Source organism: Arvicola amphibius, chromosome 3 (assembly GCF_903992535.2).
Source record: "Arvicola amphibius chromosome 3, mArvAmp1.2, whole genome shotgun sequence".
Classification (NCBI taxonomy): Eukaryota; Metazoa; Chordata; class Mammalia; order Rodentia; family Cricetidae; genus Arvicola; species Arvicola amphibius.
Window position 1 is genome coordinate 11,769,570 of NC_052049.1, and position 16,930 is coordinate 11,786,499.

General features: G+C 41.9%; 1 protein-coding gene across 4 annotated transcripts in view; it reads right to left on the reverse strand.

Annotated features, from left to right (window-relative positions):
• Window positions 1-8,339: 8,339 nt before the first annotated feature.
• The window catches only part of Retreg1 (reticulophagy regulator 1), a 129,423-nt gene continuing 120,832 nt past the window's right edge, over window positions 8,340-16,930 (reverse strand). For all 4 annotated transcript variants that reach the window (XM_038323853.1, XM_038323857.1, XM_038323856.1 and 1 more), the window contains 5 exons: window positions 14,766-14,850; window positions 12,998-13,135; window positions 11,658-11,722; window positions 11,296-11,422; window positions 8,340-10,068 (listed from right to left, as the gene is read on the reverse strand). In XM_038323853.1, the coding sequence (XP_038179781.1) occupies window positions 9,575-10,068; window positions 11,296-11,422; window positions 11,658-11,722; window positions 12,998-13,135; window positions 14,766-14,850 (909 nt within the window). In that variant the 3' untranslated portion in view covers window positions 8,340-9,574. The remainder of the gene's footprint in view (window positions 10,069-11,295; window positions 11,423-11,657; window positions 11,723-12,997; window positions 13,136-14,765; window positions 14,851-16,930) is intronic.

The following is a 16,930-nucleotide window of genomic DNA, read 5'->3' on the forward strand; positions in this document are numbered from 1 at the left end:
GAATATCCGGCCAGCCCACTAAAGTACTGTCGGCGGGGCAGAAATCCCGCCTCTTTCCTTAGCCACACCCCGGAAGAGGGGGCACTTCGTTTCTAGGGCTCGGCCCGCCCTGTCAATCAGAGGCGTTCCCCGGAGGACGCGGCCGCGTCATTGTGAGGAGCGCTGGGTAGCGGTTGCGCTGTGACGTGGTTAAAGTGACTGCTGTGGGAGAGGGAGGAGGGCGTGGGCTCTGCTCTGGGCTCCGGGAGGTCTCAGCGACTCTCGCTTGGTGCGTTCCCTCCGGATTGTCTCCTGCGCTTCTGGAACGGGAGCTCAAACGTGCCGACGGCGTGGGGTTTCCGGAGCCTCCTGGCCCTGGAGTCCAGACCCAAGCCTCCGCCTCTGCAGCAAGGGGGGAGGGCGAAACTCTGGCATGAAAAGTTTTCCCTACTGGGTGCCACTGTCACACAGAAATATAACCCGAGCCACGTGTGAAAATTTAAATCCAAGGAGCCATGCAAAAAAATAAAACTATTTGAAATTACTTTTAATGATCGAAGTACTATTTCAGCATCTAAAAGCTAAATATATATATATATATTTCGTGAGACGTTTTTAGGCTCCGTTGTTGGAGATCCCGGGGGTATAACCGCCACCATTCATGCCAGTTTGGGAATCGCCCCATTTTATGTACTCAATTTGTCTATATAACCTCATATATATGGTGGAGCACAAATAATAAAAACCGAGACAGATATTTGGGTTCAAGATGAAGACCAGAAAAGCAAAGCAATCAAGTCACTACAGAGTTCTGACTTCTACCAAGGTACAGACAAAGGGGCGATCTTGACCTCAATGTGACTACATACTGCAATGAGTTCCTCTTCTGCCTTAGATCTCCTCCCCAAACCAGCCATATCACTCCTGCCTCCACCTCCCTAGTGATGGAGTCACACTTTCTCTTTTTAGACAGATTGACTCTCAAGATTCGCCTTGAGTCATGGGGTTAAAGGTGTGTGCCACCACACCCTGGCTGCTCAATGGACTTTGCCTCTTTAAACAGTGTTGCTACCTCCATTAAAGTTTGTAGTGAATTTCAGAGAATAAGCTTTGTGGTCAATGTGGCTTTTCCTATGCTAGCAATGGGACCTGAATTTATTTACCACTCCTTATCAGGATGTTCTTAATTTGCTTGCTATCATTTAGATATGGTGTGTCCCTTAATGATTTGTGTGCTAAAATAGTGTTCCCCAGTGTCGCAGTGTTGGGAGTCAGCGGAACATTTAGGAGGTAATTGAATCGTGGGAACTTCACCTCCATGAGTGGATTAGTGCTTCTGTCAAGAAATTGGGAGTAGATTTTTGCTAGAAGAGTTGCCAGTGGAAAGCTGGAGAGCCTCCCCTATCACATGTGGTACCGATCTTCCACACACATCCCCCTTCACCTCTCCTCTTCTTCCACCTGTGGAGCATCATTTCAGCCATCAGCAGCAGTTCGTAGGTGCCACCTCTCTACTCTTGGACCTCTGGAACTGAGAACTAAACATATTTATTTATAAACTTCCCAGCCTCAGGAGTTCTGTTATAGCAACAGGAAATAGACTAAGTCATCTATTACACGTAGGGTCTTGCAAGCACTGTGCTGAGCTCCGAGAGTCTTGCAGAAGAAGGGGAGGAGGGATTGTACCAGCCAGGGGAGCCATGAGACAGCTGACCTGAGCGAGAGCTCATGGACGCTGGGCCAACAGTCAGGAAGCCTGCATGGGACCGACCTAGGCCCTCTGCACGTGTGTGACAGTCCTGTAGCTTGATCTCTTAGTAAGGCTTCTAACAGTGAGATAAAGACCTCTCCCTGGCTCTTAGCTGACTTTTGGTAACTTGTTCCCTATGCTGGATTACCTTGTCCGGCCTCAGTGTAAGGGGAGGAGCTTGGTTCTGCCTCAACTTGATGTGCCCTCAACTTGATGTGTTTTTATTTTTTTGGTTTTTCGAGACAGGGTTTCCCTGTAGTTTCTAGAGCCCGTCCTGGAACTAGCTCTTGTAGACCAGGCTGGCCTCAAACTCAGAGATCTGCCTGCCTCTGCCTCCCGAGTGCTGGGATTAAAGGCGTGCGCCACCACCGCCCGGCGCTTGTTCCTTTCTGAATGGAGATGGAGGATATTATTACTATAGTGTTTCCTATTTCTTAGATCAAAGGTTACAGTATTGCTCATAAAGAAACAGGAAGTAAAAAGGTTAGGCTTTGTAGTCCCATCTAGTCTTTATTCAGGCCTTTTGGGTTTGCTACAATAAAATAAAAGCAACTGATCATAATATCTAGGTGGATAAGTGGTGTAGGAGGTCCTTCTTTGTGTTGCTTGTATTGGTTAATGAATAAAGTAACTGCCTTGGCCTGATAGGCCAGAACTTAGGTAGCAGTAAAGACAGAACTGAATTCTGGGAGAAAGAAAGCAGAGTCAAAGAGAAGCCATGGATCCTCCACCTCAGACAGACACACCAGTTAGAATCTTTTCGGGTAAGTCACTGCCACATGGCAATATACAAATTAATAGAAAGGGGTAAAATTAAGATGCAAGAATTAGCCAATAAGAAACTAGAGATAATGAGCCAAGCAGTGTTTTAATGAATACAGTTTCAGTGTGGTTATTTTGCACGGGTGGCCCGAATGAACAAGCAGGCCCCTCCCTACAATCGGTGTCCAACGTGGGGCAACTACATCCACATAAAGCCTGAGAGGGGTTGGGAAGTAATTCTAGACAGAAAAGAATAGAGTTAAGCATGGCTTATTGATAGCAGCATTTTCTCAGGTGGGCTCTTCTTGCAAAGATGCTTCCTGACTCAGCTTTAGCTGTGAAACCTTGCAGCTCTTTTAAGAGGCCCTGCAATGAAACACTTAAGTGGTGTTGAGGAAAGGCTTGATTGCATGCTTCTTGGTTTCCAGCCGTAGCAGGAAAAAAGCCATGCCGTTAAAATGCCAGCTTTCTGGGCCGTCCTGCCACCGCAAACTCTGACTCTTTCAGGCAGGAGGTCCAGCTACAGAACATTTGATTGTGGTTTGCTGGTACCTCGGCCATGAGGCTAGAATCTCAGAAAGCTAAGGAATGGGCTGGATCTAGCCATCAAAGCCAAAGCTTTAATCCTCTCTATACTGCTTAGCAATTAAAGACTCACGTGGTCAGAAAAAGAGAGATGTACAGTAAAGAGAGATTTAAAGGCAAAGAAAACCTCTAAATGGTTTACAGTGTGTTAAAAATTTACGGCAGGCTTAGGAGAGAAAAGAAAAAGAATAAAGTACTTAAAACAAAAAAAGAGTAGTTGGGTGTGGTGGCACACACCTTTAATCCCAACACTTGGAAGACAGAGGCAGGCAGACCTCTGTGAGTTCAAGGTGTGGTGGTACATGCTTTTAATCCCAGCACTTGGAAGGCAGAGACAGGCGGATCTCTGTGAGCTCCAGGACAGCCTGGTCTACAGAGTTAGTTCCAGGAAAGCCAAAGATACACAGAGAACCTGTGTCAAAAAGCCAAAAATTAAAAGTAAAAAGAAAAAAAAGAGGTTAAAATAAAGCCATGTAAAGATGAAAAATACAGAGTCTGGATACTGTATGTTTTGTGCTCTCTTTGAATTGTTTGAATGCTGAGGAAGGAGCAACAGCTGCTAAAAGATATTTGCTTATAAATGTTGCTGGGTTAATCCAAGATACCTTGACATCAAAATTGAAGTCAAAAGATATGCTACTTTAAAGAAGAAGTTTTGCTTTAGTTTACACAGAAAATGAAAGTCTGTGGATTCATTCTGAGTTAAGAAAAATTAGGTTTGATCAAGGAAGACCACCTGAGATCTCTCCAGTAGGAATGGATAGCCTAGATGTCTGAGTTCTACATCCAGAACAGATTCAAGATGCTGCCTGAGATGATCAAGACTCACAGGATACTCCAGTCAGGACTTAATCATAATTCTAAATTTTCTTTAGGTTCCCATAAGATTATCAGCGCCCCACACCAGCAGGAAGTAGCCTGGAAAACTATACCCACATTCCCCCAAAATGGACTATGGATATTTTTCTTTGTTTAGGATGTTGGTTACAAGTTTTTATGGCTAATAGTCAGGAGAAAAGCTAAACAAAGGATATTAGATTCAGAGCTCTTTAAAAAAAAAAAGAGGGGGAAGTGGTGTGGGACAATGGTCTGTATTCTGTCAATTATATTTTAAATAAACGTTGATTGGCTAGTAGCCAGGCAGGAAGTATAGGTAGGACAATTATACAGGAAGTAGAGGTGGGTCAGTGACAACAGAGAATTCTGGAAAGACGAAAGCTTGGTACGCAGTCCTGACCCAGCCACAGAGCAAGCAAGATGTAACTGCCTCGCTGAATAAGGTACTGAGCCACGTGGCTAGCTTAGATAAGAATAATGGGCTAATATAAGTTATAAGAGTAAATAAGAAGTCTGAGCTACTAGGCTATTCAGTTTATAGCTAATGTAGAACTCTTTGTGATTTCTTTGGGACTTAACAACTGTGGGAACAGGGCAGGACAGAAACCTCAGCCAACAGATAAGCACAGCTATGCTCTAATAAAAGTTAATTTACAGACTCAAGAATCTAAAATAGAAGTGGACATGACGGCTCATGCCTAAAATCTCAGCACTTAGGAAGCTGAAGCAGGCCGATTGCCATGAGTTCAAGGCCTGCCTGAGCTAAAGGAGGAAACCCTATCTCAAAGAGTTAAAATTAATTTTAGTATACAGCCCATATGTAAACAGATAGCACCCTGGATTTGCCATATGGGTGCTAGTTGGCCAATTCTGCCTTGAAGGGACAGTTCCCACAGCATCCTGTGAGGAGGTACTGTTTTATCTTTATTTTGTCTAGGTGGGAAACAGTTACAAAGTGGTTAGGTGAACCTTACCAGAGTTCCGCAGTCCGTAACATTAGTACCCTTACAAATAACGAGTGGAGAACCTTACACATGGTCTACGGAGACAGTGACGTAATACACAGCTTTATAATACTTTCCATCCATTTCCTTCACGGGCATTTATTGAACTATAAGGCCATTACAGTGCTAGACCCATTAAGTGAATTCCGCAGTTTTCTTGTAGACAAGTAGTTAGTTTAAGTCGCCTTTAAGCTATAAAATGATGGGCTGCCAGGCAGTGGTGGCGCATGCCTTTAATCCCAGCACTCCGGAGGCAGAGGCAGATACGGATCTCTGTGAGTTTGAGGACAGCCTGGTCTGCAGAACGAGTTGCAGGACAGGCTCCACAGAGAAACCCTGTCTCAAAAAACAAAAACAAAAACAAAAACACAAAAAAGATCTAAAATGATGGCTTAGATAATATGTAAGCAGAAAAAAAAAATCAGTGTCTTGGCTTTACACCATGTTGATCTCCCTTAAAAGTCTTTTAAGTAGCTGTTTCTGGAACTGTGTCTTTGTGAAAGGCTAAGAGACTGTAGATTGAAGATAATCATAAGACTTGGACTTTGTGTCTTAGGACCAGAATACCAACATCAGAACCAGATGTGCTGACATTTTCTGGAGACATGCAAACAAATGTCTAATCACTCCAGACAGGGACTCATGACAGAGCAAAGTACGATTCTGCTCAAGTCTAGCCTGGCCAACTAGCTAGTCTATTGGGTTTAGTTATGGAGCATGGGAGGGGTTACTTAGAGGAGTGTGGGTGAGCCCAAGGCAGACACTGGTGGGGAATATTATTTTAAGGTGTGTGTCCTTTGTTTATGCTGTATTTGTTTAACTCTGCAAGGCTGTGATTCTTTGTCTGTCTAAAACACCAGAAGGTCCTAATAAAGAGCTGAATGGCCAATAGCAAGGCAGGAACAAGGATAGGCGGGGTTGGCAGGCAGAGAGAATAAATAAGAAAAATGCGAGGAACAAGAGAACAAAGGGAGGGAAACATCAGGGATCAGCCACCCAGTCACCCAGCCAACCATGGAGATTTACAGAAGTAAGAGATTTACAGAAGTAAGAGAATGGGAAAAGCCCAGAGGCAAAAGGTATCTGGGATAATTTAAATTGAGAAAAGCTGGCTAGAAATACGCCAAGCTAAGGCCAGGCAATTATAAGTAATAATAAGCCTCTGTGTGGGATTTATTTGGGAGCTGGGTGGCAGGAGTAAAAAGAGTAAAGAGAAAAAAAAACACTACAAGCCACACCACCAAAAAGTCTCAGCTCTGCCACCATGTTGACTTTTCCAACCTGCAGAAAGAGAGCCCCCCCCCCCCCTTCAGTTAACCTTCCACACACTGTACTGGCTAACGCCTCATGAGCCACATACAGTTAGGGTGTGATGTACCGATGTATCTATCGCTGGCCTGGCCGGAAGGCTCAGGAGAAAGTGACTAAGATCTCTGGTAACAATCTGATGACCCTCACCATCCCCTTCCCTGGAGACTGTTAGGCTCTGAGGACATCTTTCTACAACACATTCTAACCGAAATGTTTCAGCAAAAATGGAGGGACCATAGGCACTGAGACACTGGAACAGCCCTGGGACTTCCATGATCCGTGACAACAGTTTACTCCGAGTTTCAGGGTAATGTCCTGAAACCGATAAAGCTGGGTTGTAAACACAATTACAGTCAGAAATATTGAAATAGTTTTTCTTGGATTTGTATTTACTTCTAACCAAAAACAGCAGCATGCTAACATTTAACAGTTTTCAAAAAGGATAAAGTTGTGCTTATTTAAATAAGTATGCATATTTAAATAAGTGCCTTAATTTCGGCACTCATAAGGTTGAGTCCATAAGACTGCCATGAGTTCAAGGCCAACTTGGGCAACATAAAAAGAACCTTCCTGCAACAAGTCTCTACATAATTCCTAAATAGGAGGATATCTGCTAACTATCAAACTTTTATAAAAGTTTGATTTCTCCATATTCTACAAAAGGAGGCAGAATGAAATGTCATCCCTTTAGAAGACTTGTAGTGTGGTAAACGCAGACGTGATTTAGAAGGACAACACGCAGGCCCCGACTAACCTTCCACCTCAGACTTCAGGTTCTTAAGCAGTGTTTCATTGATTCTTACCAAAATATATGGTCCGTGTGTGCTGTTCCCATCGCACGGTTTCCCTCAGCCTTTTCTCTAGGAAATGAGAAAACTTTTTCTGTAACTCCTCAGCAATTAAAATAGTTCAGATTTTAATGACGTTCCACCCAGATCTTACATGCCACTCTTGATCCAGCTGTTGGCATACTGAGAAAATACTACAGTTTGTATACGTTCTCACAGCAATGGATATGCAGTTCCCTGCTGGACTGGATCACTCTTGGGGTTTATTCACTACAATAGCCTAAAAGTAGAATGGAAGCACTGTTCCCACAGAACGCGCATATACACTTCAACATCCTACATTTGAGATAAAAGGCTGAGTGGAGTTTTCTTTCTGTCCTGTGTAAACAGATGATCACAGAATCTTGAGCAGGTCATGCTGAAATGCAGGAGACTACCATGCACCCCTCTGGCACTCCCCCTTAACAGTGACTGTTTTCCCCTGTAACATTTACTTTGTATCTAGTAATATTTTAGACTGGATTTCTTTTTTGTCCAAACGATCATGATTCAGCATTTTTTTTAGTTTATCTTGTAAGCGTAGCGAGTGACTTCACACATGTCACATGTTCTTTCATCGCTGACCATTAGAATTCTTGTTTGTTCTTTAGTGAAGACACTGGGTGACCTTTGTTGTTGGTTTATTAACGTGACGACTAAGGGTATTTTCTAAATTAAAAAAAAACGAACACATAGAAAGAAGTACTGGTAACAACTATTTTATAAACACGTGGCTGTATTTTTCTTCACGTCCAGCAAATGTATCGAATAGAATTCAGATATAGTCTTTGCAGACTCACACAGTTCCAAGGTTTTCAAACACAAATTTACACTGGTACCAAAACGGGCAAGATAATGAAGGCACAGGCTCACTTTGTATGAATAAAGGACACCGAACACAGTCGTGAGGCACTAATGACATAAGCATAGAACGTCAATCAAAAAAAAAAAAAAAGCAAGCCTTCAAAGTCTTCAGTAACTTCTCTCCCTTTTACATTTGGCAATAGAGATAGATAGATAGATAGATAGATAGATAGATAGATAGATAGATAGATAGATAGATAGATAGAGATAGAGAGACATTGTAATACCTCACAAAGAAAAAATAAATAAGAGATGGTACATTAAAATTTCAAGTTACTTGTAAGTAATCTTTAGAAATAAAAGGGATGAAACCAAAAGAGAGCACAGCTTTTTATAGTCTTAGATAACCCTTCCCTGCTAAGGCTCATGTGTGTCTGTGTAGAAATGCCAGCTCTAACTGAAGATTTACGATAGTTTTATAGTCTTAGATAATCCTTCCCTGCTAAGGCTCATGTGTGTCTGTGTAGAAATGCCAGCTCTAACTGAAGATTTACGATAGTTGCTGGCATGGTCCCCCAGTACTAAAAGATCATTTCACAAAAAAAACAACTATCTTGGTTTCCACTGTAAGTCAAATTTGAATATGTAAAGATGATCAAAAAATTTAAAGAAAAAAATATATTCTAGCTTCCCAGTAAGAAACAGATTACACATTTAGACTGTAGTGGCAAGAAATAAACTTTAAAACTCAAGCAAGTTTCTCTCCTCTGCGCCTGCAAACTAAAAAGAAAAACAGTTGTTCTCACCACGAATGGCCACATCGCTCACAGGACGCACCTGGAAGCGGCTCGTTTCACAACCTTAGAAGGCCGAACTCGAGACAAAAACATCAGGGTTTGCTTGCGTCTGAGTGTGCCAAAGAGATCTGCACTTACAACCGCCCCATTGCAAACATGACAAAAAGGAACGAAACCAGAGCATCGTTCTAGGATTCATAGCTGCTTGCTTCCTGTGGGTCGATACCACCCCTTGCAAGGTTAGATGTGGCCGTCGTGGAGAACGGCACTTTACCAGTAAGCCTAGGTCTATGGCTGCAGAAATAACATGGACATAGTTTAGCAGATAGGTAGGACTTATTTTTAAGGTTTTTCTTAGAAAATTAATTTTGATAGCATTTCCCAAGCCCTTCAAACTACAAACATTTTGATAATTTCTCCTTTTTTTCATTAAAATCTAATGAGGTTTGAAAAACTACTTCCAAGTATAAGCATTATGGGAGGTGATACAACATTTGTTCACAATTGTTACTTTTCAACAAGTTGTGATAAATCTCGGCATGCTTGAAAATGATAATGAAGAATACTTATAGAACTATCTTAAGTTGGGTGGGTTTGGGTGGGTTTTTCCTCTTCTCTTTAAAAACAACCCCTCCTCACTTATGACACCACAGTATGTATATATACTATATAGTTCATACACTATAAAGTTCATTTCCATGCTTATTACATAAAAATAGCTATCAGAAATATCAGTCTATCATCAGCTGATACATACCCAACTCACTACAGAAAGGAAAAGGAAACAAAAAAAATCTGAAGTAATTAAAGCTTACAATACAATTGTTTTCCATTTTTTTTGTTTGTTTGTTTGTTTTCCCTGCTTGACTGAATTTTTTGGGTGATTCGTCTGTGCTTTGCTGCAAGCTGATTCCCAGGTTAATGGCCTCCAAGGAGATTTGAAAGGAAGCCCGTAGACTTCTTACTGTGCTGTGCTTCTGCGTCTTGGTCTTGTGTTAGTCCCAGTTCACTCTCAATTTGATCTAGCTCTGCCTGGTCAAGTAGTTCAAAGTCATCACCATCTTCGGTGTCTGTGTCCTCTCCTATAGTGGGTACAGCCTGAGCAAGAGCCTGCTGGGCCCCTTCGAGCTGGTCTTTGATGGCAGCAGTCATTGCCGCTGTGATGACATCGCCAGCCAGGTTGCTCATCAAGTGAAGGGCTTGGTCACTGTTCAGAGGAAGAGAAAGGCCAGCTGCTGACTGGCTGCCTTTGCTTGGTCTGTGCCCACTGTCCAGTTGTTGCTTTCTTCTCTTGAGCTCAGTGGGGAAGCCAAGGCTTAACTCATCTTCATCATTTGTTCCCGTGCCATTTTCCAGAGATGGAAAATCTGAAAGATCTCGAGAGAAAACCTCCTCACTGGGCCGGTCAAGGTCTGTAAAATGTGTAACAGAGATTCACGCATAAGTGCCACAAGACATTTGAAGTAAGAATTGTCTAAAATGACTTCACCTGAGGCCTCTGAGCAACTTCACGTTCACCCAGCACCCTCGGTCTACCAGAATCATTTTAACCTACATATTGGACCCCTGCTGACTCTATGGCAGTATCTCTCGGCAAGAAGACAAACACTAAGTCCTTCCTGTACCTTTGGGTTTCCTATTGCATGAAATAGCATATGCAAGGACAATAAACTTTGCCTAGTATTAGCTATGGGTTTTAACTAAAGTTTCAGTGTTTCTGATACTCCTCATTGTCGACTTGCTTAGACTTGAAATTATCTAGGAGACACACCTCTGGGTGGGTCCATGCTTCCAGAGAGGTTTAACAGGGAGGGAAGACCCACCCTGATTGTGCTCTGCAGCATCTCATGAACTAAGTCCATGAGACTGGATTAAATAAAAAGACGAGAAAATGAAGAAGCAAGGTGAGCACCAGGATGCATTTATACCTGCTTCCTGACTGCAGATGCAAGGTGACTATCAGCTTCATGTTCTCGCCACTGCAGCTAGAGCAGCACTCACCACCATGCTTTCCTACCTTGTCGAGCTTTGCGCCTAAGCTCAAAGCCCAAATCCAGGCTTTTCTGAGTTACTTTCATCAATCGGGTCTTTGTCACAACAATGGGTAAAGTAACTAATAAAGTGTTCATCATAATAATTGCATCCTTCCTGAAGATGGTATCTATATATCTATCTATATCTATCTATCTATCTATCTATCTATCTATCTTCTTAAAAAGATTTATTTATTATGTATACAACATTCTGCCTCGATGTATGCCCGCACGCCAGTGGAGGGCGCCAGATCTCAGTACAGATGGTTGTGAGCCACCATGTGGTTGCTGGGAATTGAACTCAGGACCTCTGGAAGAGCAGCCAGGGCTCTTAACGTCTGAGCCATCTCCCCAGCCCATATCGTAACTATCTTAAGCCAAAGAAGATACATATGATCATGGAACAGAAACTATATCACAGTGTTTTCGAGGTTCACACATGCTATAGCAAGTATCAGTACTTCAGTCACTTTTAAATCCAAGCAACATTCCATTGTGCAAATAACTCCACATTTTATTTACCCATTAGGTGGCTGACAGAACTAGAGTACCATTACATTTATTCAATACCAATAAAATTAAGAGAACCCGGGCACATCAGCTTACCATCGGAAGTGTCTGTCTGTGGAGTGTACCCTTCTGAAAGGTTGAAGGTCCCATTATCAGTCCAAGATACTTCGGACACATCTGTGTCAGACACAGATAACTCTTTGGCAGCAACGGTGAGGCTAATCTGTGTCAAGAGAAATAGCCGTGGCACATTTCAAACTCAAGAAGACCCTTTAAAGAGTCCATATTAACCCGCTAAATTTTAGAATTAAAAAAAAAAGAGCACTTCTTCCTTTAGGATTATCCAACCATCTTGAAAACTAGGATAATCCGTGTTATATATAAGTCTAGTAGAACAATCATTGTACTTTCTATAAATAAATGGCCAAACCACACAGACACAAATTGACCAAAAATACCTTAGGACAAAGAGCTGAAAAGTCTAATTCACTGTCATCCTTGGGACTTTTTTCTTTATCTGTTGCTGTTGAGGGGGGGAAAAAAGGAAGCATTTAGTTTCCTCCCAAACTCAGGATATATGCATTTATTTTAATATATATTCTTCTCACATCCAACCATACCGTCTAGCCCTTCCCTATAATTGTCTGTACTGAAGAAACTTCACATATTTGCAAACAATTGCTTTCCAAGGGAAATGATGGACATCTACGTTCTTATAGCACCAGCCAGCAGCAGCAGCCCTGGAAACTCAGGGGCAATATAAGCTCTTGGCCGCTATCCTAGACTTCCTTTGTGGTGGGGTCCATACTCTATGCTGCATGCTCCTTCAGGTCATTCTGCTGAATACTATATTCTGAGAAACTCTAAAGCCATAGATAGATAGGTAGATAGATAGATAGATAGATAGATAGATAGATAGATAGATAGATAGATAGATAGATATGATATTCTTATATAATATATTTAATTTTTTAAATCACACTGGAACCACCCCTTTTCTTTCCCTTATTAATTCAGTCTGCTCTTACACGGCACCCACACTTACCCTTACCCCTGACATTTTTCAATAACCCAACCCAAATTAAAACAAAGTGAAGCACAAGTAACAAAACAGAGCTGCTGAAGCCCTTTCTCCTTCCCCTGCCAATGTGTGTGCTCTGCGATCTATTTATGCTTTTGTTCATTGACAGCTTCATATTTGTATACAGTGGATTTCAACCCTTCACGTCCCTGTCACCCCGTCTTCTACCCCATCCTCCTGCTGAAGCCCTTCTTCCCCACTCGTCTCCTTCCTCCTTTCTTGCCGTCATTGCGCGTGACCCGAGCTTAAGCGGGGCTGCCTGCATGAGCATGGGTGGGAGGTTATGTACTGAAACACGGGCAACTTATCAGTGCTACACTACCCAGAAAGTGATACCCTTTCTGCAGCCACTGCTAGCTGTCAATCACACCTCAGAGAAGGGTGGGAACTCATGAGCCCTTCTCCCTTCCAGGTTGGAATGCTGACAGGTACAATCAAGTGTGTTTCTTGGGTCTCTGTTTAACTGGGACTCCTGACTGGGGCTACTGTCCTGCAGCGGTGCCCAAGTCTCTGACTCTCAAAACCTTTCTACGTCCTCTTGGCCACTAGGAACCTGCACAATGCATAGTTTAAATTTACTTAACTGTATGTTTGAGAAAAGAACAAATCCTATATAAGGGAAAACTACACAGGTTACACTTTGGTGGGCTGACTTTTCCGGCACCACTGAGGAAAAATCTCATTTCACGCCGAGAACTAAAATCAAGCTGTACCTACCAGATCGCTCGCGTTTCTTCTGGGCAATATATTCTCCGATTCCAAAATCTAGTTTCAATAGAATGGACTTGATTTTGCTGTAGATTTTTTGTCCAATATCATTACATTTAAACAGTGGACACAAGAAAGCAAACAGTACTGAAATATAAAGAAGAAAATCACACGGGTAAAGGGTTTGTTTCAAATGCTGACATTTTAGTATTTTACAAGATACTGCTTAATTCATGGGGAAAATAGCAGCTTTGTTCTTAGGGTAACCCCTCCATCAGGTAAGTTTTCTATTATTACTCTATGATGAAAAGACATTTTACTAAACACACACATACACACCATACTCACAGGTATTGTTTTTAAACTTGGTATTAGGTTGATTTTTTTTCCTCTTAATTGTCTACCTTGAAATTTTAAGCTCTCAACGGGCATCGTACCTTCATTTATTATTGCCATGTACCACGAGGAAATAAGTTCCTAGCGTTAGCTTGTTTTCAGTAATACTGGGATGGTGTCCCATGGGGTTGCTGGGCTTGTATTTGAACTCAGCACAAACCAGGTAAGAATGTCTTGCTCCTAGCTCTCCTGTCCAGAACTTTTCTCGCTTTCCCCTACACAATGCAGATCAAGTCAATGAGTTCTTTCTGAAGACTGAGTTTGGGCTGCAGCCATCTGCTAGGTGTGCCGTGCATTAGGAACACACAAGGAAGAAAGAGGCCACACTGGCTGCACTGTATTTTCAGTGTTTGTTGTTTTGTTGTTGCTGTTGTTGGGCAATGTCATCTCTTACCCAGTTAGCCTTAGAGCCCAGTGAAACTCAGAATCCAGCGTGAGAAAGGAACTGCGAGGTTAGCAGAGAGGGGTACTGCCTCGCCCAGAGGTATCAGCACCAGTTCTTCATGTATTTTAGGAAAAGCAGAATATTTAATTTGAAGATCTTTTTAGGGTCTTAATTCACATATAACAGACTACGCATATAGTACACAATTTGGTAGGTTCTGACATGTAAACAAATAAGAGTCCCTGAAACAATCGAGATAGTGAACAGTTTAGTGCAGGCACGTATTCTCATGTCTTCATTAATCCTCCCTTTCCTCCTTTCGCCTCTCCCTGCCCCCACCCAGCCCATCCCCAGCAACTGCGGGTCTACTTCTTCACTCGTCATTATTTTGAATGCTCTGGGGTTATATGCAAATACAACTGTACAGTGCATGCTCTGGCTTCTCCCATTTGGTCTAATTACTTTGAAATTTATCCACAGTATTGCATGTATCATTGTTCAGTGCTGGGATCACATGGTTTATCCGTGTCTCTGGAAGGCTCATATACAGTTTTCTGAGATGATTGCACCATTCTACCAACCTACCACTAACAAGCGAGAACTCAGGTTGTCCTATAGCATTGCTAATACTTGATGTTTCTGGCATAGCTACACTGGTATCTCATTGTGATTTTACCTATGGTGCTAGAGAAAATGAAAGAAGGCAAAAGTGCAGGTCTATGTGCAGCCTGGAGCACATTGCTTAGTTATGCATTCAATGATATAATTTAACATTATTCTTATGATTCTGCATTTTGCGTCTGTTCTCCCAACTGTTTATTTAGAAATGTCTCTAGAGACAAGAAATACCAGGCATTTGGGTGACAATTCTGATTTGTTTGATAATTCAGAGCGCACCTACTCTCTTCCAAACTACAAAAGATCTGATTAGCACCAGTGATGCCGTATGTGTCCCACAAATTAGCAAAGTATACTATACTTTACTATAATACTTACACAGTAGGTAGCTGAGTATGACCCCAGGAATGTAACTTCCCAAGATTGTAAAAAATGTGCACACACTGCAGACCAGGAGACAAAACTAGAAGAGACAGAAATAGCATGGGACAATTATTTATGCAAAACAAGATACTGTAAAATACATGCATGATATATATCTATATATGTTCCATTATGTATGCTGCACGCTTCTCAAACAGCCCCCTTTGTACTTAGAAACACTACAGAGGCATTTTAACACTTCATAACAAACAATTTGCAGGCAGAGGAGCTCATTCTAGCACTAAGAATGACAAGTTCCCTTATTCGGGCCTGTTGATGTATTGCTGCCAGGTGCAAGTGACTCAAATAGTAACATGTCCCCAGGAACAACTTTTACTAAGCCTCATAAGTAAATCTGTACTTTGACTACTACTGTAAAATCATTAAGACACATAAAATCCACAGACAGGCCAGAGCATGCTATAGGAGTATCTATATGACTCTGACATCATTTGTTCTGCTGGAAAACCTCTGGCACAGATCTGTGAACGCTGGAATCCTTCCTAACTGTACCCACCCACCTACATCTAGGTTACCGCAGAGCTAAATGCAACTTCTGCAGTGATATCTAATTCTTTCCCCCTCTCTGTCAATCACAAAGCAAAACACAAAATCATTGGTTGTCTCGAGAAATTTCAGAACGATTTATAGAAAACTGTCCTAATTCACACAAGAAACATCAAAATAGAAAAGATAGACCTTTTAAGTCATCATTTGCTTTTCATAGTCTACTCACAAACCATCTCATTTTTTTTAAATATTTATTTATTATGTATACAATATTCTGTCTGTGTGTATGCCTGCACGCCAGAAGAGGGCACCAGACCCCATTAGAGATGGTTGTGAGCCACCATGTGGTTGCTGGGAATCGAACTCAGGACCTTTGGAAGAGCAGGCAATGCTCTTAACCTCTGAGCCATCTCTCCAGCCCCAAACCATCTCATTTTTATGCATTGTTTAAGTATTGAGTTAAAGTGCCAAGTAAATTCACTGTGGGGGGGGGTCTTTCAAAAATAGGAAGAAATACATATCTCTGGTCAAGAACTGATTAAGAAAAAGAACAAGGACTCTTAATTTCAAGTTAACAAGTATTTTATTCCATTTGGCTAATAAATTGTAGGTGAACACATGGAACAAAATTAAGAACCTAATTCAGAAAAAAGCATGGGTCCTTGAAAAAAAAATGAAATTCTATAAATGAAGAAATGTCTGAAGCCAAGGGAAGAAATAAGGCAATGACGGTATAGTCATGCACCTAGAAGCTGGCTTTGAGAAAGAATGTGTCATCACCTATACCCTGTAGCATCGTCACCGTTAACTAATGGCCTTGGACACATTAACGCAATCCAAAGCAGATGCTTTAAGTTCAGAATCTTCTCAAAATATATGTGATCATGTCATGCTGGTCAACTAAGCACTGAAATCTACCAAGGCCCTCGTGTGTGTCAATTCTACACTGAGTGTTCACCGTTAAAGAAATCTTTACAGATACGGCACTGCCAGTTCAATATGCACAACATGTTCCCAAGGGCTGTTCTATTACTTCATATGGTGAAGTTATGAGATTGCCTGTACATAGCATGGATATCTGAATGCTGATATTTCCAGCTCTACCTCCCAGCTACTGGTGGATAATTCAGTCTTAAAAGGAGCACTGGAACTAGCAAGGTCTGGTGATGGCGCTGCCCCTCCCCCAGATAAAGCCACAGGTCACAGTCTTCGAATGTGCCCTTCTCTCTGCAACCCCTTTCATCACGTGAGACTCTTCCCTGACTGAGTTTTATCTTAGTCAGAAAAAAAAACCAATAACAACAACAAAACCTTATCCAGTTGTATAACCAGAATGAATGTTTTTGCCAAAGCTTGTTTGGTTCTTCATTCTTACTCTCTTTTGTTATTTCAGGATGAGGATCTTGCAGGGTAGCCCAGGTTGACCCTGAGTTCATGATCCTCCTACCTACCAAAGTGTTGGGGTTGCTGTGATCTACCACATTCAGCAAGTTTCCTGAAAATAAACCGAACCAGGATCTCTACTACAGCTTTAGATTGCGAGTGAGCTTCGATTACCTTGGAAACCCTGGAAGGACTATATGCTTATCCCAACGGCCTTTGATTTCAAA